Genomic DNA, 25764 nt, shown 5'->3' on the forward strand with positions numbered 1-25764 from the left:
TTTGTTGACTGAATAGGTTATATACTCTTCCCCTATATGATCGTACTTGTTACTAGTCCAGACTCGCACTCAGTCGCCACTTATTTGTCCTGGAAAAGGAACACGCAAAGGAAACTTGCGCAAAAATGCTTGGGAAGGAGGGAGAAAAAGTGTCGTCAGTTTTACTCCCTTCCTTCTTTCCCTTGATACACCGCGAATTCATCATGCCATTAATCACATGTAGGGCTAATATAGAGAAGCTGATTGGGTACGAGTCAGTTACTAGTCCAGATTTATTACCTACATACCGATTTACCTATAGAGTTACAGGAGACTGATGGGGCTAAGACTATTAAACGTGCACACGGAACATCCTGCATGAAATTGCTACTTACCCGGAATGCATTGCGTGCCACGCAGGGGAAAATTTGAGGTCGCTCAAGGAAATCTCTTCCACCTCGCTTAACTTCCACGAGAAACGTCCATAATTTCTCTCTTTATTTAATATAAAAATAATTCGTAATCGTTATCTTTTTCCCCCCACAACACAATAAGAATTTGCTTTAGTTGGCTTGTACAATAAAAAAGTTTACCTGTCAGATCTTTTTTATGCCTTTTTTAACAAGGTAAATGACCGTTCAATCAGGAAGATGAAGGATGATTGAAAGTTTATTGTTGCTGCTGTTTTGTTTTATTTCCAGCGTTCACATAACGTTTTTTTTTATTCTTAGATGCGCTGGATTCAAGGTGTTGGTGTTTGGCCTGTAGCCTTTACTGGAGCTGTCCGTTGGGCAGGTCCCGTATGTAAAGATGGTCAGGTCATTGGTTTCCACGCGAAGTGGGGTTTGTTTCGTCCATTCCCTATCGACATGGCGGCTTTTGCAATAAATATCAAGAAGCTTTTAATAGATTTCCCTAAAGCTGAGTTTCTCTCTCCTGAAAAGGCGGGAATGTTGGAGTCTTCTTTGTTGACTCAAATAACAACAATCGATGAACTGGAACCTGTAACGCCAAATTGTAGCAAGGTAAACATAGTTAATAAATAATAATAATAATAATAAATAAATAAATAAGTGAACTAAGTTGATACACTAAAATAATTTATAATGGTAATAGGACCGAGTGGAGTCCAATTCAGTCTATAATCGTACGAGTGATTGACAAAATCGGACGACCGCGTACCCTGGGTACCAGAGATTTTTTCTCGCGTGTGACGGGGAGCTTCGTCGGCCGCAGGCCGACATGTCTTCGGCCTTCGGAAACCGCGCATAGAAAAGTCTCTGGCACCCAGGGTAACGACTGCGTAGCGGGAGTCCTATTTGTTACAGACCGAATTGGATGACACGTAGTCCTGTTACCAATTAATCTTAACCATTACAAGTCCGAGAAAACAAATGCATTCTTTTCTGTGAAAGAGCTTTAATACCAATCAATATCCAAACTTAGGGAAAATATCACTGGCAGGGACACTGTCTATGTTACAAATTCGTCCATTTTAGAAAATCCCCAGTTTGATAGGGCAAGTGGTTGTTGCTATGGTTATTGTGATAACGTCTGTAATTGGTGGATCATGATTGGCTGTTGTAACTGTCCGATTACAACCCTACACAATAATTAGTAAAATATATAACAGTTAATGCACAAATCAAATTTGTGGAAATTGTAATGTTGTGATTAACTGCGCAATACGCTCTCCTATTTTTAACTATTTTCCTTTATTCTTGAGGAGGTTGAAGTTAAAGTTCAAAAATACTGAATGTGTTTCATTCCTTGTCAGGTCTATGTTTGGCACACCAGAACAGAGGTACCAAAGGACAGTATTATAGGAGAGAGAAGAATGATAAAGCAAGGCACACCGTCGGATAATAATATAGAAACCTAGCCAAACCATCACTATGGATTATTGTTCGATTAGAAACCAAGGTTTCAGCGTTATAGTCAAACGAATGTACACTCTCTTTGGTTTTGAACATCTCGGCAAAATTTAAACCTTGCGATTGTTTTGGATAATATACCTCAACTTTTCAATGAAATGTGAAAAGAGAGACGAAAACACGTTTTCTGAGTCTTTCTTTGTGTTGTTGAAGTTCGGCTTGTGTGTTGTGGTGTGGGTGCTGTTCTGTGTCTGTCTCCGCAGGTAGCTACAGTAGCGCTGTATGCTAACAAACAAACGACTTATGAAACAACAAAGTATATGTCAAAGCTAATAGCTGAACATCTTATCTAAGGAATCAATTCGGTATAGCTCAACAGGCTGCATAATTTAGGGGTGGGTCCTCATACTTGAAAAATATCGTTTGTTGCACTGGGATTGTTGTTTCTCGTTCGTTGTAATGAGGTTTCTCAGCAGGAAGTTATAAGCCGAATTCGAGATTATTGTAAGACGAAACTGTAAAGAAAAAGAAAAAGAGGTTAGTGGCAGTTTCTTAATGACCTACGTGCTCTTGAGTATAAATATAACTAACTTCTCACTTTGAAGCTGCAAGGCGAATAGCTTGAGTTGCGAGATCAGAAACCAGTAACTTGGAGACAAGAAGCCTTATTTTCGTTTAGATGTATGAAAGCTGCTTAAATTGGGCCTCATCTCAGGTTAGAGACCAGAAAAATTTTTAGGTTACTTCAGGCTTTTTAGCGAACAAATTAGATTCTGTGTGAGTTAATATGATGTTCCAAGTAATGAACCTGTGCAGTAAGACGTTTTAGATGTTTGTAATCGTTTCACTGTCGAAACATCTGTGAAGTTGTTAGACAGAGTTAATTTAAAAGTATTTGAAAGAATTTTTTTAACTTATTTTAGTCGAAAAATTTGTGTAATTATATATCCTATGTACGACCCCTCAAGCTACCAAATCACTTGATTGCTACCGATTTTTATCGATTGAATATGAACTAGAGATAATGCCAGCAATGTTTTCGAATCGAAGAATCTATGGGGCTGTTTACATAGAGGGAGGAAGATCCTAGCACCAGGAAGATCCTAGAAGGCGAAACAACTTTTCGGTTGGGTTTACAAGCGGAAATTTCTGTCCCTGTGTTTAACGGAAGAGGAGGAATTCAAGAGCAAAGATAACCCGTTGAACGACCAACCGCCGTTTTTGTTCTGTTTGTTCCTAGTGCTAGCAAATCTTCCTAGGGAAGGCAGTTTACCTGGTGCTAGGATCTTCCTGGTACTAGGACTGATCTTCCTATCTCTCAGCTACGAAGATTTTAGCACTAAGGAAAATTACAACTTTTTGCAAGTAAACTGAATGCAGAAAACATATGGCGCTAGGATTATCCGCCATCTAGGATCTTCCTAGGCTAGGGGATCTTCCTCCCTCCTGATCAGGTTCCAGTTTTTCAAAAGGTGGATAGCACTATCCACTGGATAGCGCATTTGGATTGCCTAACACTTATCCGCTGGATAGCGATTTATCCGGGGGGTAGCGCTATCCAGCGTTTGAACAACCGGGGCCGGAAGTCTAAATTTGGCATACTGTATGTCCTAGTCTGACTTTGGCCCTTAAGGTCAAAAACGTGAGCCGCTTGATCTCCCATCTCTTGAACTCCCAATTTCTTTGATCGCTCGATTGTTTCTGTGTCTTGCATTTGGCAATTACCTCCTATTTCAGCAAGTTGTTTTAATCAGAATTTGTTTCATTTCATTTGATCCTTATAATGTATTTTTAAGACCATTTCACAGAGCAGTTACCAAATTCTTTCATACTTTCAAGTGTTTTCTCTGTCTTATGCGGCCACCGAGGTCAGCAAAAGCTAAAAATCTTCTATTCGCCGAAATTGGATAACTTCTAGCATTGAATTGACACATTTCCTGAAGCTTGTTCTTAATATAGCTGCTATTTTAAACTAATCACACAACTTCCCGTAACCGATATCCTTGTAATAAGAGTTTGCGCACCTAATAGCCTTTCTTGTTGTGCTGCAGACACAGAGTACGATAGTCAGTAAACACCGAGCAAAATGGAAGAAGAGACCAAATCAAAAGCCAAATGTAATACAAAGGTCTCCAAAAAAGACTCTTTGGTAATCTTTGGCTTGTCACTGGTTCTCTTTGCGTTGATGATTGTGAGGGTAGAATTTGTAAATAAGAGGGCTGAGGTGATGGAAGAAAAACTTGAAAAACGCATTCAGCGAATCGAGGACGAAATGCAAGGGAAAGTACATAGTATTCTCAAGGACATTTTACAGACAGAGCCAAACCCTTCGAAGCGAAGCTTAAGAAGTTCTACAAACATGAGTAAGTCTTAAACGACTGTTTTTGAATACACAGGACATAGCAATTGCACTGAAGAACACTTCATTAAACAGGGGCACCCAACAACAGAATGCTTTTAAATATATAAGACGGTGTCTCAAATGGTTTTCACCACAAGTTTGGAGCTAATTTAAGTTAAGTTAATTTGGAGCTGCCCTACGAACTATTTATCTTTTTGGATGTCTTTGGGGAACAATCGTTGTCTCGGAAGTCAGGTAGGTGGCTTTTTACTGAGCTCATGAATGATGTAGTAATGCCATGGGCTTTTGGAGGCACTCGAATGGCACTCGATCACTCACTCACTCACTCACTCACTCACTCACTCACTTGATTCTCATTGATTTATTCATTAAAGTCGGATTAAACACTTTACTTTTACCTCCCTTACTTAGTATTACTTTTGTTCCATGTGCCTTTTACGCATATGTTTGGCATATTCTAGGGGGTACTAGTAATCTAGTAAGGCGTACATTTTTTTTCCGACACATCATAGAGTAGCCAGCCTAGCCGAAGATGGGTTTTTTGAAAATGGAAATATTCTAAAGAACAATGACAATATCATCGGCAAGAAATGGACTTGGAGTTGTTAAATGGACGCTGAAATAATTGAGCGTGGATCATTGTTGTATATTCGGACGAACTGTGCTCGGAGTATGAAAGAGCTATCGCAGCCTGACGATGGGAAGCGAAAAGCGAATATTAAGCGAAAGAGCCTTAGCTGCCGAAAAACGGTCCTCGATTAAAGTGACATTGAGGAGTATCTATTGTGGTTTATTATTATTTGGACAATTTTGCTTGAATTCTGTAAAAAGGTGATTCCATTTATGAGTGCCATTAATGTAATTTCTACAGGAAATGCTACGCTGGAATGAACAAGTTTCTAGAATACTCAAGTACAGAAGCGCAATAGGATACTTCGACTGCGTTAAATTACAGCCTCGAGCTCAGTCCGTTTATCAAAATAATTTTTAGCTAGTGTTTAGCAAAAGCGCTTCTAATGCAGTTTAATTTAGCCGTAAACGCCTGTATTCTGTATTTAATATTTTGTAGTACAATCATATACTAACCGTTACGTACTTTACGCGTACGTACTCTACGTGAACAGCATATGGAAACATTTATTTGAAAGCACTTAAAGGAAACCCTCGAGGTCCATTAAAATAATTGCTTAAAACCACGATTTAAATAAAACACGGCCTTATGTAAAACTCAGGTGTTTTACAAGAAAGTGCACTATCGTTCGGAAAGAGTTTGACGGTCACATGAGAAAGCAAATTATTTTACAACTAACAAGCGTTCAATTAACAAGTTTAAAGTGATCCTTGGGTTAAGCAGAAATGCTACGCTGATAACAAGTTTCTACTAGAATATTCAGGTGAACATGCAATCGGATACTTCGACTGAGTCGGGTTTGAATTCCTAAGGTTAGAACACGTACAGCTTCGGGCAAGGAAGGGAAGCTCCCTAGTCGTTGGTGGAAAGCGTGGGTGCTATAGAGATGTCAAAAAGTTACCGAAGAAACGCTGACGAAATGCGTAACACTATATGCCAAAAGCAGATGACAAAAACCAAATTCTAAATACTGTATGCCAAAAATAAAACCTGCCAAAAATCAAATGCTAAACAAACGTAAACTTGATCTATCAAGTATATCAACACACAGAAAGTCATGAAATATATATATTAAAAAAAAACGAAGGAGAAAAGTGAATACGGTTACGGTACCCAAACTGTTTAAAACACCTAAATTTCAAAATGGAATGTTTTTTCTACACTAAATCAATTCATCCATGAGCTCGTTCCTGGGAGCCTTTGATTTGTCTCATCCGAAACCGTAGCTACTCTGATGGGTCCGGTTGGAAGTTTGAGGATATGGAGAGGCCTTCGTTGGAAGATTCTAGGGGACGTTTTGTCTTCATACCGAAATTTTCGTCAGACCTCTTTTAACAATGATCGCCATATTCTGGTGAGAATAAAGTCGTTGGGCACCCCTGACTTGAAGATCAAGAAAGTTTGAATTCGAATGTCATTTCATTATGATCTCTAATGTATACAAATACTTCGGTTCGTGCAAATATCACTTCAATCCATTTATGGCGAATTGACTCTCGTGTTTGTATCAGTATACAATAACCACGCATACTTCTAGATGTGGTCAGCGGCTGGCTTAAGCTGGGTTAGGATAGGTTTTAAATGGAACAGTTCTCCTTAGGTTTTCAACTTGGAGTACGATACGATCCCTAAGGTATGTTTTCTAAAAGGGTTACGTTTTTATGCATCGCGTTGAATTGAAAACTAATATTTCCAGTCTCTGGTTTTATGTGCCCACCCCGTATGTTCCAATTTTGAGCCATGTTAGTTCTGTTTAATTGATAATTATAGCGTAAAACCTAAATATATGTGACCTGTTTAATAAATAAGTGGCAAATTACTCAAGTCAAGGTGCAGCAAAATTTAGGACAACGCCACAGCCCCCCCGCCCTCAAATTTCTGGTCCCTATACCTAGAGTACGATTCAACCAGACACAACTGTCGCCTTCCGTATTAAATATACTTGCACAAAACGTACACTAAGCTGTTTACAGACTAATAATAATATATAATATATTTTTATTATCAACAGAGTTTCAGGAAACCCTAGAAAGCGTGTCAAGACAGCATCCACGAGAAAGACGAAATATAGCCCCGACGCCTGGTGTATTATCTTTACAGCAAATCCGCCAGGAAATCGACAAGAAATTTACACAAGCGTGTACCACAGCTGATAAACTCTGTCAAACAGGTCAAGAGGGACCTAAGGGAGAAAAAGGTGCCCCTGGGTACCCTGGATACAAGGGAGAAAAAGGAGCCCCTGGGAAAACTGGCCCGCGTGGTATTTTGGGCCCTAAAGGAACTAAAGGCATCAGAGGAACACAAGGGCCCACGGGAGCGCAAGGATTCAAGGGAGTGAAAGGTGAAGTGGGAGGAGTAGGCTCTAGTGGAGCAAAAGGAGACACTGGACGTATGGGCCCACTCGGTTTGAGAGGATCTACTGGAATAAAAGGGAGCAAAGGAAACAGGGGCTTTACTGGTATTCAAGGACCAAAAGGAGAATGCGTCGTTCCTCCGAAAATATCTGTTTCTCCAGAATCTCAGTATGTGTTTCTGAACAAACCGGCAACTTTTTATTGTTGGGTGCAAGGTCATTTGTCTCAGAAAATAACCTGGCGTAAGCTGGAAGGTAATTCGCACCGTGACATAAGTACAACAAATGGTATTCTTCATATCAATAATGTCCAAAGGTCACACACTGGATCATACTTATGTACAGTCTTCACTAGTTATGGAACATTCCGAGCAGTGACCATTTTAGGAGTAAAAGGTAAGACACTTTATAGTAGTTTTGTCCTTTTTTCTTTCTTTCTTTTTGTTCTCATGCCTCTTGTATCTTTTTGTGATTGCTTTTTATGGTATTAAATTCGTTGTTGTCCAACAATGAAAATTATAAATGGCTTGTTCTCTTTCACATGAATGCATAAGCTTAATTTTGTGTAATGTACATGTCCTGCCAAAAGTGGTTTCCTGTACAAAGCCAAGTCGCCTTTTAAAATAAATTTTTGCATTATTTTTAGCTGACGATTTTGATACGCGATACTTGACTGCATGTATGGGAATTTGAAAATATATATATTTTGGCGTCTTTTAATATGGAGAAATATGAATCGTAATTAGTATGCTACCAAGTAATAAAGGCTATGGGCTATATTCGTGTCCTATTGAACTTCTTAAAATGGTTAAATATACTTTAAGTCACAACCTTTAGCAAACACTTTTAACCAATCTATCTCATATGGGATTAATCCAAACAAACTAAAACGTGCTAAAATAATTCCAGCTTATAAAGGAGATGACGCAACAGAGGCGGGAAACTATTGTCCAATCTTACTTCTTTCTATTTATAATAGAATTTTTGAAAAAATTAATATGTTCATTAGACTAAGTGAATTTATCGACAAATATGGTATCCTATTTACTTCTCAATACGGGTTTTGAACAAACGTAATACCCAACGTGTACCCAACACGCAATACTTGATACAATTAGCACCATACAATGTAACATGAACCAAGGGAATAAATCGTGCGGAATCCTTATAGGTCTTAAAAAAGCGTTTAAAACAGGGAATCATAGTAGGCTTTTATCTCAGCTCTATAATTATGGTATCAAGGGTGTCGTGCACGACTGGTTTAAATCATGCCTAGCAAACCGTAAACAAAGGATCATCAAGTCCAGTTGCAACATTTGTTGGGACTGATTTGATGATTTCTAAAACTTCGCGTCATGAAATTGTAGGTATGCTGAATTCAGAGGAGTTGCCAGCTTAGGTACGATTTACGAAATCCATCAAACTGGTTAGATCGTGTTCAGTATTGATGGTGTTGGGGGGAGGGGCGGCTGTACACAGGCTACAATAGAGATATTAATAATGCTCATTGAATATGCTGGTTTTTTCTTCTGGGGTAGAATATAGCTGGTTCCGTCTTTGGTTACAGATCTCGTCTGGATCGTCCCACTTCGCATCAGCATTGTTTCCATTTGATTGTCCCGTATCACCTGAAAACATTTTGACACGACTCGGACTCGGACAATCAAGACGATCTGGAAGATGGAAACCAGGATTTACCGCGGACCTCATCCCCCCCAGAAAGGGACAGCAAAATTCCGAGCTGATGTTGTTGTCTTGCAGTGATGGCAAAGAAATGCGTTAAAATTTACTGCACATGCACGCAGTACTGTTGTTGTTTTGCTTTTGTTTTTGACGCCGTTTTCGTTGCCACTATTCGCTGAGAACGTCATTGATACCAAATCTTAATGAACTGAATCCTAACATACCAGAAATCCAGCTTTGGTCTATTATGAGCCCGCTAAGAAGGAACCTTACTTTTTCTTTTGCTTATCACAGAAATGATTGATCTAACTTGCCACAAATTTTCCTACAGCATCTCCTATATTAACAAGAAAGCCTTCGCATCACGTGTATGCAGACGGAGGATCCACCGTAAAGCTCTGTTGTGAAGCAGACGGTCACCTAGTGTGGTTAAGATCAGGAGCAACTCTTACATCGCTTCTACATTTCATTCAGAAGGATGGATGCCTCACCATAAGAAACGTGAATAGAGAGAGGGCTGGGGGATACACTTGTCGTGCAACCAACCAGTTTGGAAAATCGGAGGCAACATCTGAAGTAATTTTGAGAGGTGAAGTAATTCTTTACGTTTTTTATTTTCGTTTATATATTTTTTAATCGATTTATTTATTTGTTAGTCACTCACACAACATAACATTAAACGCATTGAACTAAATTTATACATTATATTGTGAATTAATGAGACAAGGAAGCCTACCGAAGCTGGGAGCATATATTTTAGCTAGATTACGAATCACCAGCTTGAGTACAGAGTGTACAGAAAATTACACCTCCCAAGTTGAACAGAAAAATCACCCTTAAAAGGAAAATCTTGATAAGCATTGCTTAAGATTTTCTTTTTAAGGGTTATTTTGTTTTCTGTTGACTTGGGAGGTGCCCTGCATGGGACTTCAGGTCCTGTTCACACCTTACCTTTTGATCTTTCTCTTTTCTTTTCTTTCTTTTTTTTCGTTTATATCATTTATTAGAGAGAGATTTACACCAATAAAGCTAATAAAATGAAATAAAAAAATTAAATAGAATAAAACGACTATCAGTGAGATAAGAGCGTCATGGTTAGTAAAATAGGCAACGAATTCCAGATTGTTTATCCTCGATAAAGGATTCGAATTGCTAATATTCGTACTGCAATAATTTGACTTTTATAATGGTGAATCTGATCACTACTTCAAAAGACGCTACGAAAGATACTAGACAGAAATTTATGGTGATAAGAATCAAAAGTAGAAAAGGCAGAAAACGATAAATAAGTGCTTAACATATTTATGTCAATGACTTCAAGTTTGCTAAATAAAGCCGCAGTATTTGCTAGAAGGTGAGCTTTTGCTAGAAGCCGCACCATGGGCTTTTGCAAAAGGTAAATACAGTTTTAGCCTGCGTTGCAGCCGGCCCACGCATCGTTTCGATCAGTATTATACAGTTGGTTTAAAGTGTCTGGGACGCAAGCTAATTCTCGCGAGCCGAGCGAGTTTAAATTTTGTCTAAATTTACATCGCGTGTGGAACGCGCGTGAAACAGACTCTTCGCAGACGTTTTTACGGCTTTGTAGGTCGCGGAATATGCAGACCCTCCAACCTAGTAAACCATGCAAATCTGGAGTGTTTGAAAAAAAAAACACCCAAAAACCTGGAGATTGGGACTTCAAACAAGGCCTCAGTTGTTCAAAACCTGGATAGGGCTATCCACCGGATAAATCACTATCCAGCGAATAAGTATTAGGGAAACCAATTGGGCTATCCAATGGATAAAGATTTATTTGGTGAATATAGCGCTAGCCAACTTTTCAACAACCGGGGCATGAAGATTTCGAAAATATGTGCCAAATAAAACCAAAAAGGCAGATTATTTTTGTCGTGATATTCTTTACTCTATTAGCGGTGTCGTTATACTGTCTTAGTGCTCTACTAATAGTAATGAGAAGATTCTGTTTTAATCATAAGGGCTTTCCCTCAGACCTTAGCAAACCTATGTTTTACGGGAATGAGGTTGTAATTGGACGCTGGCTGGCTTTCCCCGGCCAATTAACGCAAAATTAGATTCATACAATATTCGCTCATTATGAAGAGGATTTTTTTTTAAATAATGCGGTTTCTACCGGAATTGTCTAGCAACCGTGAGATTTGAGGCTAAATCGTGAGACCGTAAGTCGACTGCCCAAACCGTGAGAGTTGGAGGTCTGAACATAATAATAATAATAATAATAATAATAATAATAATAACGCGAATATTTATACAGGATAACCTATCAGTTCTGATACAAAGAACTGTTATCAAAAGGGTCCTGTAATTATCTCATAAATAGCTAAAAAAAAATAAAGAAGAAAATCGAAAAAGGAAAATAAAATAAAATAACACTAAGAAATCTAAGATCTGTAAAAATCATCGACTTACAAGACTGAAAAGACTTGTGAATTATGGAATACTATTGAAAAAACTCTTTTAAATTACTCTTAAAAAGAAACCTAGAATTTAAATTTCCTAAATGCCGAGGTAAAGTATTGTAAACTAGGGCCCCTTGAAACGTAAAACTTCTCCGTCCAAATTCTAATTTGGCTTTGGGAAGTTTTAGTGAACACCCATTGTTTCTTGTGTTAATGTTGTGTTCATTTTTTGTAAAATATCCTTTAAAAGGGGTACAGACGTTATCCTGATGACAATCAAACACAAGCTGGCAGGACTGTCTCTTTATTAAACTCTCCACTGTCTGGACTTGATAATTTCCACCAATGACTTTCTGAGTTCGACGTTCAATGCTTTCAATTCGACTCTTACGGGAACGTGACCAACAGAGACCCAAAGTTCCACAATACGTAAAAACAGGTTGAATCATTGCTTTGTAGATTTTCTCAGCACTGCTCTTGTCGATTAAAGGTCGGATTCTCCTGAGTAAATTAAATCTTCCAGCTGCTCCTTTATACATTTTGTCAAAATGTGATTCGAGATTTAAGGATGAATCCAAGTTTACACCCAAGTATTTATAGGATGACGTGGTATCAATCAGTGTTCCGTTTACATTCAAGGCTATTTGTCTTCCATTCAATGCATTAAGCCTTTTGGCAGTACCAAAGATCATACACTCAGTTTTGCCCTTTTTTAGATTAAGGACAAGCTCATAATGCTCGGCAGGCTTCGCAGAAGCCTCACTAGAGAGAGTGCAAATGTAGTGTACTGTAGTCTAATTAGGCCAATTTTAGAATACTGTGTAAGTGTGTGGGGCTGTTGCGGGGAAGGTCGTAAACAAGACCTTGAAGCCCTCCAAAACCGGGCTGCTAGGATAGTGGCTTGTACTGTGCGCAGCAAGCAGGCATTGGACGTTCTGAAATGGCCCACCTTGGAGGAGCGCCGACGTCAATCTGTTTTTAAACTCGTTAAGAAATGCCTGCAAGGTCAATGTCCCCAGTATTTTAAACATTATTTTAAACGTAATAATACAATCCATGCGCGCGCTACTAGACAAAGCAACCTCTTACATCCGCCTGCTGTGAGAACTGAAATTGCAAAAAGATCCTTCTATTATTATGGTTGCACTCTTTTTAACGAATTATCTTAATGATATTTCGTGTTTTACATCTTTTAATCTTTTAATTGAAAATAGTTTTCTATTTATATTATTACCTGTATTAGTGTAATGTTTATATGTTTAGTGTGTTTTTGTGCGTTGTTGCTCAGGGCTCCCATCGTTAACAGACAGCTTTTTGCGTCTGAAGCGGTATAAATTAATAAAGGTTCTTCTTCTTCTTCTTCTATCACGAAACCAAGAAGACAGGTTGTGACAATCTTCACTGAGATGCCTTTGAATGGATTCCAGATCTTTAGCAGCCGTGAAAATTACTGTATCATCCGCATAAGTGATGATTGAGGTTGACTGAAGAGGCGTATGCACATCAGAGGCGAGATGTGATCGATGGGTTAAAGAGTCATGAATGAAACACACACACACACACAACCACACACACTTTATTAACAATTGCGACATACACTAAGTTAAATGCAGATTGTATACCTTGGAAACCTAGCTATTCTTGTTAAAATATTGACGCTATAGCCCGGGAAAGGCTTGAAACTATGATTTGCCATGTTTGAAAGGTCTGTAAAGATCAAAGTTGTTTACCTATTCTTTTTGCATTTTACTCATGAATTGACCTTCAATCAAATCGGTGCTTGAAGGTTTAGTATCTAACACCTTATGTGTATATACTAAAGCGATTATTCTTTTTAACTTCGGAGAATTCGAGAGAATATACGCTTTTTCAAAAATTCTCGCGTCACCCCACCTCGAAGTGGCATGAAAAGATTGATCATGTAAAGCGGTCATTAGTTCTTTTCAAGAATCATCTAAATCATGAAAAACATTATTTTTGTAATCGAAGTACCGAAAGAACCGAAAGTCATGAAGCCAGTTGCTTACTGGAAACTCACTTAATCGATGGGCAAGCGGATTGCGCTTCAAAGAAAAGGTGCGAGAAACAGTGTTGCTACTGTTGAAATTCGACCTAATCAACTTTTCAGAGTGCCTATTATTATTTCGCAAGCTCCCTGTATGGGTTATTCTGACCGCTTATAATTTCTCCAAACAAACCTCTTTATCTAGAAGACAGGGAAATAAACAATTTCTAGTATAGTCTTAGGTTCCTTACGTTCTTGTTTTAAGTGATAATAATAAAAAAGTCAAGCTAACACTCAATGGCAAACTTTCAGGGCCTTGTGGAGTTCAAAGTCCATCCTTCAAGGTACATACTTCTTTATTTATGCTAACTAGCATTGTATAGCGCTCTTCAATAATCTTCCTAATTATTTTTGTTATTTTAATATTAAGGCGCAATGTTAAGTGAGATGCGTGTTGTCCAGGTAGAGTCACCAAGATCCCTATTTACGTTTTTGAAAAATAAGGAAAACTGCTTCTGCACTTGTTTTTCCCGATTCAGGGTTACTACTGTCACTCGGGCTGGATATTGATTGCTCGATTCTCCAATAACGACGGCAAAAACTGGATGATTGACAGTGGTGATTGGTGGTATGACCGAGGTTATGCTTCTGGAGCAACATCTGATCCGTCAGTTAACGCTGACATGATTTCACCAGTATTTTGGTTGCTGAAAGGCAGAGAGTTAAAAATCACGCGTGGTGATGACTCCAGTCACACGCCACTGTTGCAGACTACAGGGAACTGTTTGGGTGGAAAAACATTCCGATCAAAAATCACAAGTTATGGCGACTTTAGAAATGGCAAAGTTTGGTCCCGTGACAGGTGCCTGGGAAGCTGCTGGGTTCAATATGGCGGACAGTACAAGACAACAGACGGGTTTCAACAGGCTGAGTGTAGTAGCAACATCCAAAGCAGCAACAAGATCGGTTTCTGGTGTGACTGGAGTGGTGATGGATCAGTGATGATGATTGGTGGAGGAGGAAAGGACTGTAAGCGTGCTGATCACGGGATTGGAATAACAGAAGCTAACCACGCTTCTTTTGTTATTAGCAACGATCCAACTGAACATGACTTTGGATATGACGCTAATACGGTGTATGCTCCAACCCAGTCCTACTCACTGAACTTGTGGATCCGCTAATTGACAGTGATGTTGAGTTACTTGTTCATAAAAGCCACATCTATGTAAATACAAAATACGACTGAATGTAAGAGGGTAATAAGAACTCACCATATAGATGGTGATTCTTAATCACGCAGCAAAATTACAATAATTATTCACTTTTGATTGTGCCAAGTCATTATGTTAATTATGAAAAACTAGGTCAATATGTGGAACCCTCTAATGCGCTGAAAAGTGAGGTCTACTCAGGTAATCCTGGACATACGCTTTTAAAAGTAATGCCAAGATAAAAAAAATAAGTAAATAAAGATTTTGAGACGCCCTCCAATTTTAAACTTAAATTCTAGGACCTCTACCTAAACGCATATGCTTTTTAGTTTAGCAGCCGGAAGGATTCAATCTCTATATAAACAACATTAATTGACCTCGGTTAGGTCCTCCCTCTTTTCTTCCTTTCACCACTTTGTACTCAATTATGCATGAGGCAAGAGAAAGGTCTTTAGTTAGCTCTGGTTAGATTTCGACAAGAGAGAATTTCGAAAAATTGACCCTTTCAGGAACATGATGGGGGATCAAATTCGTTCCATGCATCGGTCACCACCTCTGAAGAAAAGTTAACAACAACAAGAACAAACCTTTATTTACATGACTATAAGTAATTACAGTATTGCAAAAGGATAGGCAGAAAAAAAAATTTTTAGTAGAAATCGAGTGTCATCATTCTGAAGCTATCACGTAAATCAATTAATAATGCAACAAAGATCATCATTCGTAAATTGACATAGTCATCTTTGGAATTCATTAGTTTAATCAACTAGGTCCGAGTAGGGGATTTGCTAAAGAAAATCATTTTTAAGAATTGAATATTTCGGGCAGTGTCCCGAGGAGTTTGGTCATATCTTCCGGTTTCGATCATAAGTTTGTGATTGCTTAAGCGTAACCTTACTAACGTTTTTCTATCAATTGTTTTTCTTGTTAGTTTTAAATAACTTGAGACTTAAATGCTTAAACGTGTTGTAAACCGCTAATTTTTTCGAATGTTTAACTTTATGTCGCCAATGAGCAATATAATTCTGTTTCATTATGGCTATATAACTAGTTATCTTGTTTTTATCTAGATTATTAAGATCAAATGAAGGAAGACTATTGTAATAGAATTTGGATATTTCCATTAGATTACTATAAAAAGTAGTATTGCCATTAGAGTGAAGATTCATTGATATATTTAATGCTCGTTGACAATAGACTCTTCATCTTTATCTAAAACATACTTAATGTAGTTAAGAATTTATTCATTGATATTTAACAATTAATGAATGAGGCTGAGTATCTTATGAAGAATCATGGAGATCGAGTAGGGTGTTATCTGTCGAGGCCGTAGGCCGAGGCGGATAACACCCTCCGAGATCTCCATAATTCTTCATATGATACGAAAGCCGAATTCAAAAATTGTTTTATTATGCATTCAAAATAATTCCTAGTTTAAAAACATAGATAAAACATGCTTAACTCCATCGATCCATCGATGTTAAGTTTATCTTCGATAATGTACGTTAAGGTTTGTCCAGCTCCTCAAACATTCTCCAAATAGCAGATGTCGGCCTCCGAGTGTCAAGTTGATGTCTCGCAGAGAAAATAAAGAATGAGGCTGAGTATCTTATGAAGAATTATGGAGATCGAGGAGGGTGTTATCCGTCGAGGCCGTAGGCCGAGGCGGATAACACCCTCCGAGATCTCTATAATTCTTCATTTGATACGAAAGCCGAATTCAATAATTGTTTTATTATTCATTCAAAATAATTCCTAGATTAAAAACGTAGTTAAAACATGCTTACCTCCATCGATGTTAAGTTCATCTTCGATAGTGCACGTTTAGGGTTGTTAAGCTCCGCAAATATTCTTCAAATAGCAGATGTCGCCCTTCGAGTTGTCTTGCCATGTTTTAAGCTATTATTTCGCCTAGTTATTACTCTTGAAACGAAAAAAATGTCCGTCATTTTTATTTTCACAACCAAAACAACTCAGCCTCGCCCCCAGGTCTTCTCGGTTAACGGTGCATTAACCTGTAAGGGAGCTGCACTTTTGACGTCATCGGTTCATTAATCGCAAAATTCTTCCAAACTTGGTCATCAGTGGCTGGTTATGGGGAATTACGCGTGTGCTTTTAGCCAATCAGAATCGGGGAAATATTTTGAATGAATAATAATAAACGGACTCGTAACCAGCCCCTCTCAGTTTTAAATTGGGCAATGGCGGCAACTCGCCTACACAAGCAGTTTCTAAGCAGTACGAGCGGTCGCCAGGCAAATTGGTGACATCCGCTAACTAACTTACTACTGCACTGCTGCAAGAAAGGCATCTTTTAAAAAGATTTATAGGAAATAAATGCAATAGGTCAATCTGCTTTAAAGACAGGTTTGAAGATTAAAAAGGAAATGAATTAAATTTAATCAGAACAGTAAAGACACCTCTTAGCATACCACTTTCTCTTTGTAACATGGATACATAGTCGGATGAGCAAGCCAATCCTAGCTCAGGCCTTTGCAAATAGTAACCGCCTTATAGAATACATGATCAAGCGTTAAACTGATCTGCAATATCGTGTCGTCAATATACGCTATTTTCGAATAAAAATATAAAAATAATTTACTCAACCGTTACAAAGTCATGTCAGCAACTAGTTCTGCTTTAGTTATCAGCCTAATTCGCTTACGGTATATTCTACTGAATCATTTTTAAATTGAGAATGGCGTTATGACGACCTCCAGAACCTCGTTGGATTTAATCGTCGATGTTAACTTAACAAAACGTTTGCTTATTATTATCTTGGAGATAAAAAATATCGTTATCATTACTCACTCAACCCTTGCTAATTGTAACCCTCCTGAAATATTGACGTCAATGTTATTATCCGAAGGTTTCTTCAATTATGAAAAATTCTAACGATGTAACTATTCAGTTGAACTGCAATCATGGTTTACCGAGCGAAAATTCTCCGAAATTCAGCCATCTTCCAGATGCTGTGTGGTTCTTTGATGATATTACTTGGTATCGGAAGCATTTTCGTTGTTCATCACTGGAGTACGTACGTTGGTTTTGGAGTATGGGTTGGCTTTTGGGTAAGAAAAGATATAAACTTGATGGAACTTAGAGTAATCTTCGGAGTGGATTCGAATACAGGAGTACATTTGCATTTCTGCTCATATTGCATGGTTCAGAAAAAATGTTAACATATTAGCTTCACAGTCCGCCGAAGCAATATACATTTTAAATCATATTTTTTCGTAGAATAAATTCTAGAAGCGCCAAGATGAGGGAAATTTGAATGACACAGAGGATATTTTGCCTTCTGTTTGGAAAATACATAACATATCTTAAAAGAACGTAGGGAAGCTGTTCGCATGAGGGAGTTTTTATGCTGACTGCGAAATGACGGACGGGAAAGGGTGAAGAAGCCCTAAGAACGTCTGTGGAGGGGGAGACTAAATAAAGCGGGTGAATTTCTGCGAGGAAATGTGCCAGTGTTTCTTCGCGGCTCCAGTGAAGCCTTTCTATACGAAGTAACTCATGTTTCTCGTTTAAATACCGTTCATTTGTCACTAACGACGTCCGCCATTTTCGTTGTTGTTTTGCAAACCAGCCGTGACGCGAGAACTAACGTCATTATTTCGATCGGTTTCAATCATTCTGCTCCCTGAATGTTTGGAATATATTCCCCTTAATATTCCTTGCAAGAAATAGCAGGTCAATTGAAAAGATTATGTGTTTCGGATTTTTCTATAGATTTCTTTTCCTTGATAAGATCGATCGACTTACGTTTAGAATAGCAGAACTTTGAAGAGAGTGAGATAGCGAAAACATTGCTTTTTTTTTCTTTTAACTGAGCAGATAAGATAAATTGAGAGAGAAAGAAAGACTTAAAAGTTGGCCACGTGTCGAGAATTTTTCGTAGGCCATTAAAAAGAGCTAGAGCTCGAAACGTCAGTGTTCCAAAGGACACGGATAAAATAACTCCTGGCCCAGCTTTTGTTCGGTACAGTCAGTCTACAGTCAGCATGAATAGTGAATTTAGATTTTTAAGGTATATGTAAAGTTATTTCAGCGTGGCCTTTATGCACATTTAATATTTTAAAACGGAATAATCATTTCATATCATCCATGGTTAGGTAATTATCAGTGGAGTTTTAGGATACATTGGTGCAAAAGAAGATACAAACCCAAACAAATGCCTGGTGAGTATTTTTTATTTTGTTAACATATCTCCACAATTTTATCTAAGAATGGAATGCATAAATATATCATTCTCTCTTGATAAACACTACATTTCCGCAATCTGTAAACAATCTGCACTATATGTGATTAACCAACGGGACAGGTTAAAACTACACTAATAAATGAGATGCAATAGCGGTTAAAGAACATAATTTCTGTTATCAGGTTTAATTTTGGGGGTGGACCTTTACTCAAAATGGAATGGGGCATGAAAATGAACACATGTTGCACTCAGAGACTGCAAAACTAAGCATACATAACAATGCATTAATGTTACGATTCGATCTATGAAATAAAAAATTTAACCTAAAGTAATGAAAATAAAAAATCCGTTCAGAATGGGTAGAAGTGTTCCGTACATGTAAATGTAATTGGCGATCGTTGACTACAGATAGTCCTTCTTAGTCCAACTAAATCTTGGTAAGGGGAACTCCTTTTAAAAGCTCTAATACTGATGGATTTTAAAGCGGAAGAAATTCATCAATAATTAAAACCTTTCTTCTAAGTGAACTTTGAATATTTTTTTCTTATGACTAGAAATACTTGTAACGCAAAAGCTCGCCAAGCAGAAGGAATAAAGGGAAAAACAGGCAAGAGAAAACAAATAATATAATAATAAAAAGAGCAACAAACAAACAAATTAAACTGTTCAGCGAACCTAGGCTTGAAATATATGCACTGGACTCACGTAAGAGCCATAATATTATTATGATCTCTTGACTCATGAGATTTCTAGAAAATACTTTCCAAGAAATAACCCCCCTTAAAATAAATCTATAAAGAGCAAGGCCTTATCTCTTAGCCCATCATTGTAGACAACACATGACTGGGGTATATGTCCTTTAATTTTTTTTGGAATGGCAATGAGCGGTCCTTTATGTTCCATTCACGAACACGAGCAAAAACTTAACGCCAGTGCTCAATGATTTAATTATTTGAAACTCAACACTGCAGACTGCTAAATTTTCAGTCTTTTTTGGTTTCTAAACTTTTGATTTTGGCTCTGGCTTTTAAAAGTGAATAAAATTAAGACACTGGTCGGAGCAGGGCTTCCAACCGAGCTAATCTAGTGGCGGCTTATTTTTAAGAACTTGGCGATTTATAATAAGCAACTTAAAAGTTGTTTTTACATCTGTCCACAGATTGGTTGTTTCCTGGGATTCTCCATCACTGCTTGTGTCATTTGTGTAATTATGTTCATCAGCTACTGCTTTGCTGTTAGCCAGTTTTCCAGCATCCTTAATTGCCGGGAAGATTGGCTTTTTGAAAGCACCATTCTTAAGAGGCCTTGTTCAGTCTCCCGGTCAGGTACAAATCGAGGTGAAGCTGCAGATGGAATGGGATTGGGTGTTTGCCAGTTGATATTATCTGCATTGGTTTTCATTGTTGGCCTCGTTTCATCTACCTACTCCTGCAAAGCTGTGTGCTGTGGAACATCTGGCCACGACGTAAGTAGCATGACACATGTTTCCTGACTTAATTCTTCTTAGTTTCTAACTTTGGTCGAATGTTCTACTTTGTTAAGACCCCGTTCTGACTTACCCACTCTTTGGACTATTTATTATTCTCCTTAGTTAAAATTTGAGGTGAATAATGGTAGAGTATTAACTGATCCTTGGAGCGACGAGGTTTATACTTTTCCTACTAATAAAAGATTTACCGAGACTAGAAGAAAATTGTTTTATACTAATATATATGTTGAAGGTAAAATTGATCTCAGGTTAAAGCAATATCTAATTTCCTTTGATTCAGAATTTCCTTTATTTCTTAACCTTAATTATCCCTTAATTATTAAACTGTCGTTTAACCTAAGATATTTCTCAAAACGCCGTTGACATTAATATTTTGGAGAACTGTTCCTATTATTTTAGTCAATAATTTTTTTATTTTGTTATTTCGTATAGCAGTTACGTTAGCTCTTTCGCCATGCATGCATGTTCATTAGTTCTGCACTCATACCAAGACAACCAAGCTGCCTCTTTGTAAGGTTGAAGGAGGGTTTAACCGTTTTACTGAGGACAATTCCTCAGTCAGTACTTTTCCACTAATAAATTTCATAAGTACGTTCATGAGAAGATATCAATGCCCTCGGAGCCAAAACATGCAAACTTCTCAGATGAAAGCCGGAAAGCAAACAACCAGTATTTGCTGATTCTGTTGTTGTTTTGCTATAACAAATATTTTTAGGCTACTACGCAGCACGTACTGTACGCTGGAACGCAACCAATGCACCCAGCAGGCCAAGCTGGTGTTGTGGTTACTCAACCAACTAGTGCCATAGCGACTGCTCTTCACGGCGTTCCCGTGACAGGACAGCAGGCCGCTTTCTTACGTCCACAGGTAACGACAGACAGTAGTGCTGCATGCTAACAACCGCATATGCTAACAAATCGTTCGTTTAGTTCTGTAACACAAAATACCACAAGGCCAATAGCTGAAAAATCTCTTCTAAGGAGTAAACATAGTTTAACGGGCTGCGTTATTTAGGGGCGGATAATATACTTCATATATTTACGCTACTAAGTTAAAAAAAAAATGTTTGTTGCACTGGGGTTGCTGTTTCTCGCTCATTGTAATGAGGTTCACAGCAGGACGTTATAAGCCGAATTTGAGATTTTTTGTAAATAGCAGACTGAGGTTTCCCAACCTTTTGTACGGGCGCTAAGACAACGAGGAAAGACGAAGATATAAAAGAAGACTTAGTATCTTCTCGCTTAGCGAGCGAGTCGCTCGAACAACCCCAACATATGTTACTGGAGAACCCGCGGGTATCAATCCCGGTACCTTTCGTTCACCATTTTAAAAATGTCCTTTGGGTGTAGGTCTTCATTCTACCTGGGAAAATTGTTGCTTTACGTTACATTAAAACTGAAGTACTACTTCATTTACTGTAAGAGTGTTCCATATAAAAAAGCCTGGATGTAATCCACCTAAGAAACTTGAAATTGTTTTCTGTTTGTATGTAAACCCATTTTAAACAGCAGGAACCAAAGGAACATGAGAGACCTCCGCCCTATTCATACAATACACCGACAGAAAATGCTCCACCACAAGAGGCATCTACAAGCGGTGTATTTGGGGATATGCCGCCACCATATTCATACAGTGGACAGACAGGCAATGCCCCACCATCAACGGTGTCTGCAGCCGGCATCACTGAGGATGTTCATCTACCATATTCATACAGTGCACAGACAGGAAATGCTCTTCCATCAACAGCGCCTTCAGGCGGCGTCACTGAGGATGTGCATCTATCATATTCATACAGTGCACAGACAGGCAATGCCCCACCATCAGCGGCGTCTGTAAACGGTGCTGCTGAGAATGTGCGCATGCCTGCATGGGTCGAGACAATTTAAACAAAACTGCCTTAGTAGATTGACGTATGTGTTAATAAGGTGGCACTGCTAGAAATAATTGTGAATAATCAATTGTAACTGATTTTAATAGGCCATTTCGAGGTCTTTAAACACTTACTTTCAAAGTGAGGCCCAATGCAAATTAAAGTGAGTTTTATTTGCATGACAATAAAAGGCTTTTTTGTTATGTACATGTTTTATCCCCGTTTTGAAATAGACAGAGGCGAATCCATAATGACCTATATGGACCAAGTTTTTGGGACATACTTTAAAGTTAACGTCTTACTTTGAAGCTGCGGGGCGAATAGCTTGAGTTGCGAGATCAGAAACTCTAGTAACCGAGATGAAGCCTTGTTTTCGTTCGTAAAGACGTCTAAAGCTGTTTAACTTGGGCCTGATCTCTTGTTAGAAACCAGACAAAATTTTAGGCAGGGCAATACTAATAGGTTCAAAAGGTTGAGTTTGATCGTCCGGGTGAACGTCCGGGTGTCTTTGTCCTTGACATTAGTAAGCAGTCGCCGTAAAGTGGTTATCGGTTTGTGTGCAACACGTATATTGTAAGGTTGTAATATACGTGCAATAGTTTCAGAGGTACCTCTGATGTACGGTATAGTCGCTGTCGTAACAGGGCCGGAGTTGGTCTGAGAGTTGGAATCAGTGTTACTGTGAGTGTTCCGTCTAACAAAGTCCGTGTTGTAATTGTTCTTACTAAAAACGTTTTTAAGATAATCAGTCTCGTCTTGTAGGCTGTCAGGTCAGTCGCAAACTAGTTGCGCTCGTCTCGTCAGAGTCCGGATAGTAGTAGCTTTGTGAGAGGTCGGGTTGTACGAAGACTGGTCTAGTAGTCGGTCGGAATGTGTCGGTTTTCTGTAAATAGTCGTTTTTAGTTTGTTGTTGTCGCAAGTGACTAAGCAGTCTAGAAAAGGTATCTTACCATTTTCTTCAATCTCCTTGGTGAACTGTATGTCCGCGTTCTGTCTGTTAAGGTGTTCGTGAAAATCGTCGATTCCGTCTTTGTGTACGGCGGTGAATGTGTCGTCAACGTAACGTAACCAAAGAGGTAAAGTTCGCGTGTAGGTAGCTAGGGCTTGTTCCTCGATGCTTTGCATGACAATTTCTGCTACAACAACAGAAAACTGGAGAGCCCATAGCAGCCATAGCTGTACCGTGTAACCGAGTCTTCATAGCCAATAACATCACGGCTTAACTGACAGACGACGAATAACATCGCGACATAATTGACCAATCAGATAGGGTATAATACCATCGACTGACGTGATACAACTCACTTTGACTCTGAAGATGACTACCGCACAGGTTGTCGAAACGTCAGTCACTGTCAACAACAACAGTCCTATTCAGGACTACGTTCACCCGGACGATCAAACTCAACCTTTTGAGATGACTCCTGGGTTCAAACCTTTCACAGTTTTACTAAAAGGTTCCTTAAGTTTTTTTCAGTGAACAAATTAGAGATGATCATTTAATTTAAGTCGGTGGAACTGTGGGTTCTGTGTGAGTTAATATGATGTTTCAGTTTTACAATGAGTAATACTCAGTGAAATCGCGGCCTGTTAGTTCTTTTTATTCTAACCAGTTCAGTTGAACTTGTAGCGTCACTGAGGACATAACTGGTGTCGCAGTTCGGTTTCCTCTATTTCGTACATTTTGTTAATTCAAGATTTTGAAAGAAATTTACTATTTTTGAAACGAAGCTTTCTGAGCTTTCAAAATACATCCGAATGGCACTCCTTTAGTTAAAAAAGTGTAGATGCCGGCAGATTTAAAAATGTTCCTTCGAGAGTCGTTATTTTCATCTTTTATTAATCCATGTATATATTATAATAAACTCAAGAGCTTAGAAGTCAAAATTAAAATATTGACGATGAAGTCATTATATATAACTCGTACCTCCCCATTAGTTAATGATGTTCTACACCCCAGCAATGAATTTACGATGTACATGTGCTCGAATGATGTCATTTTACCTATCAGGTGATATGTTATAATATCACTTGCACCTTGTACCCCTGTCAGTCCTGAAACAAAAAATGACTTCTTTGAGCATTCTAATTTCTCTCTTTTGGCAGGCCAAAATAGAATGAATTCGAATTCTACAAAATGTAAAGAGCTTATTATGTATAAAAAACGACACACTGCCGAGGCCTACAATAGTATTTTAGGCATACCACAGACAAGTACAGTAACCATTCTACCCGGGGGGGGGGGGGGGGGGGGGTACTCCCATACATTACCTATACGGGTATGTGCCGCCCAAAGGGGTCGTGATTTTGAAGCACCTGATTTAGAACGGGGTATCCATTTCAGAGGCGTTTTCTAGAACGGGGTATAAAATTTCGAACGCACGAAAGCTCCACTTTTGTAAGCAGCTATTTGAAAGTATTCAAGGACAGATTGCTTTTAAAAATACGGTTCAATGCGTTAACAAGCAAACTGTTGTACTCTTGTTGCACCCTAGAACGGAGTATAAAAAATTGGCCCATTTCTAGAACGGGGTATCAGTTTTAGGGCGAATACTAGAATGGGGTATAAAAAATTGGCCCATTTTTAGAACGGGGTATCAATTTTAGGGGAAATTTTTTCTAGAACGGGGTGCCAATTTGGAGTCCCGGGCGGCACATACCCACCCAAAAAATACCCAAGTGCCCCCCCGGGGCCATTCTAGGTCTCACATTTCAGCCGAACTGCAAATTCAGCACTCACCTTAAAGAAAAGTTATGTAAAGCTAATAAATGCCATCAGATGCCTCCAAAAAGAAGGATGTAGCCAAGCGGAAGTAGACCATTCGTTCTCTTCCATAGTTCTACCTAATATTACTTATGCTTTATCTGTTTCGGGCCTCTGAATCAGAGCTAACTATGGCCAAGCAGTTTTTAGATCGATGTTTTAAACGCAGTTACATATCCAAGAAATGAGAGATAGGTGAATTACTTAAAGTACAAGATCATAGAATTTGTAGGAAGGTTTCTAGTATCCCGAACCACCCTCTTAGAGCTAATTTCCCTGAGACTAAGATTACAAGACACAACTTAAGGAATAAATCTCCCGCAATGTCCGCCATTCACACGGACCTGCAAATGCAGCATTCTATTCTTTAATAGAATTGTCTTTAAGTATAATGTAGCTTTGTAAATGGTGTACTTTCTGTATTCGATTTTTGTATTTGTTTTTATGTATATACTGATCTTATTTAGAGACATACTTTAGCCTATTAACATTGTTATATTTAAGGTATCAGCCACCCTTCAGGACCGTCCGCGCGCGGATCGCTGTAGCGTTAGTTGTTTTTATAAAAACCCCTATAAACCATATATTTTTTAAAAGCTTAATAATTCCAGATTATGGATTTGAACTAACAAAAACTATTTACTTAAATGTGTTTCGAAACTGGAACGCTTTGTGTAAAAGTATACGTCTCTATAAATCATTTTCCACTCCCGCCGCAAATATACGAAAGAAGACAATTAACACCGCATTCGCTTGTCAACACGTTCCACTAAAAAACCGTGTCTCAGATTTTTGACAAGTGCGTTTGTTTTTCTTTTATTAGCAAATGAAGTTGGGGAAGGCAATTAGTCAACACTCCCTATGGGAAAAAAGCTCTAGCTTTAAAATGAAAAGGAGTATTAAAATTCGCAGACA

General features: G+C 38.4%; 3 protein-coding genes and 1 pseudogene across 3 annotated transcripts in view; all 4 read left to right on the top strand.

Moving 5' to 3' along the window:
* The window catches only part of LOC140946752 (galactosylgalactosylxylosylprotein 3-beta-glucuronosyltransferase 3-like), a 2586-nt gene extending 595 nt beyond the window's left edge, over positions 1-1991 (top strand). The window contains exons 2-3 of the mRNA XM_073395860.1: positions 711-1004; positions 1757-1991. Coding sequence (XP_073251961.1) covers positions 711-1004; positions 1757-1861 — 399 coding nt within the window. The 3' untranslated portion in view covers positions 1862-1991. The remainder of the gene's footprint in view (positions 1-710; positions 1005-1756) is intronic.
* A 5108-nt stretch (positions 1992-7099) lies between these two features.
* LOC140946756 (uncharacterized) lies at positions 7100-14488 on the top strand. The gene is made up of 4 exons (XM_073395863.1): positions 7100-7595; positions 9214-9471; positions 13620-13651; positions 13847-14488. The coding sequence occupies exons 1-4, from the start codon at positions 7238-7240 to the stop codon at positions 14486-14488; spliced, it is 1290 nt and encodes a 429-aa protein (XP_073251964.1). The 5' UTR covers positions 7100-7237.
* Positions 14489-17188: 2700 nt separating this feature from the next.
* LOC140946031 (uncharacterized) lies at positions 17189-22292 on the top strand. The gene is made up of 5 exons (XM_073395099.1): positions 17189-17589; positions 18637-18702; positions 19885-20190; positions 20930-21082; positions 21724-22292. Exons 1-5 carry the CDS (start codon positions 17443-17445, stop codon positions 22099-22101), a joined length of 1050 nt encoding a protein of 349 aa, XP_073251200.1. The 5' UTR covers positions 17189-17442; the 3' UTR covers positions 22102-22292.
* A 1249-nt stretch (positions 22293-23541) lies between these two features.
* LOC140946508 (uncharacterized) lies at positions 23542-25254 on the top strand (annotated as a pseudogene).
* Positions 25255-25764: the final 510 nt, after the last annotated feature.

This window comes from Porites lutea, chromosome 8, assembly GCF_958299795.1.
Source record: "Porites lutea chromosome 8, jaPorLute2.1, whole genome shotgun sequence".
Lineage (NCBI taxonomy): Eukaryota > Metazoa > Cnidaria > Anthozoa > Scleractinia > Poritidae > Porites > Porites lutea.

Excerpts from the sequence above, each read along its gene's own strand:
- LOC140946756 (XM_073395863.1), top strand. The coding sequence starts at position 7,238 with ATGGGCCCACTCGGTTTGAGAGGATCTACTGGAATAAAAGGGAGCAAA. Across the intron at positions 9,472-13,619 it reads ATCTGAAGTAATTTTGAGAG|GGCCTTGTGGAGTTCAAAGT; the intron begins GTGAAGTAATTC and ends GCAAACTTTCAG. Across the intron at positions 13,652-13,846 it reads TTCAAAGTCCATCCTTCAAG|GGTTACTACTGTCACTCGGG; the intron begins GTACATACTTCT and ends TTCCCGATTCAG.
- LOC140946031 (XM_073395099.1), top strand. The coding sequence starts at position 17,443 with ATGGTTTACCGAGCGAAAATTCTCCGAAATTCAGCCATCTTCCAGATG. Across the intron at positions 17,590-18,636 it reads GAGTATGGGTTGGCTTTTGG|GTAATTATCAGTGGAGTTTT; the intron begins GTAAGAAAAGAT and ends ATCCATGGTTAG. Across the intron at positions 20,191-20,929 it reads GTGGAACATCTGGCCACGAC|GCTACTACGCAGCACGTACT; the intron begins GTAAGTAGCATG and ends AAATATTTTTAG.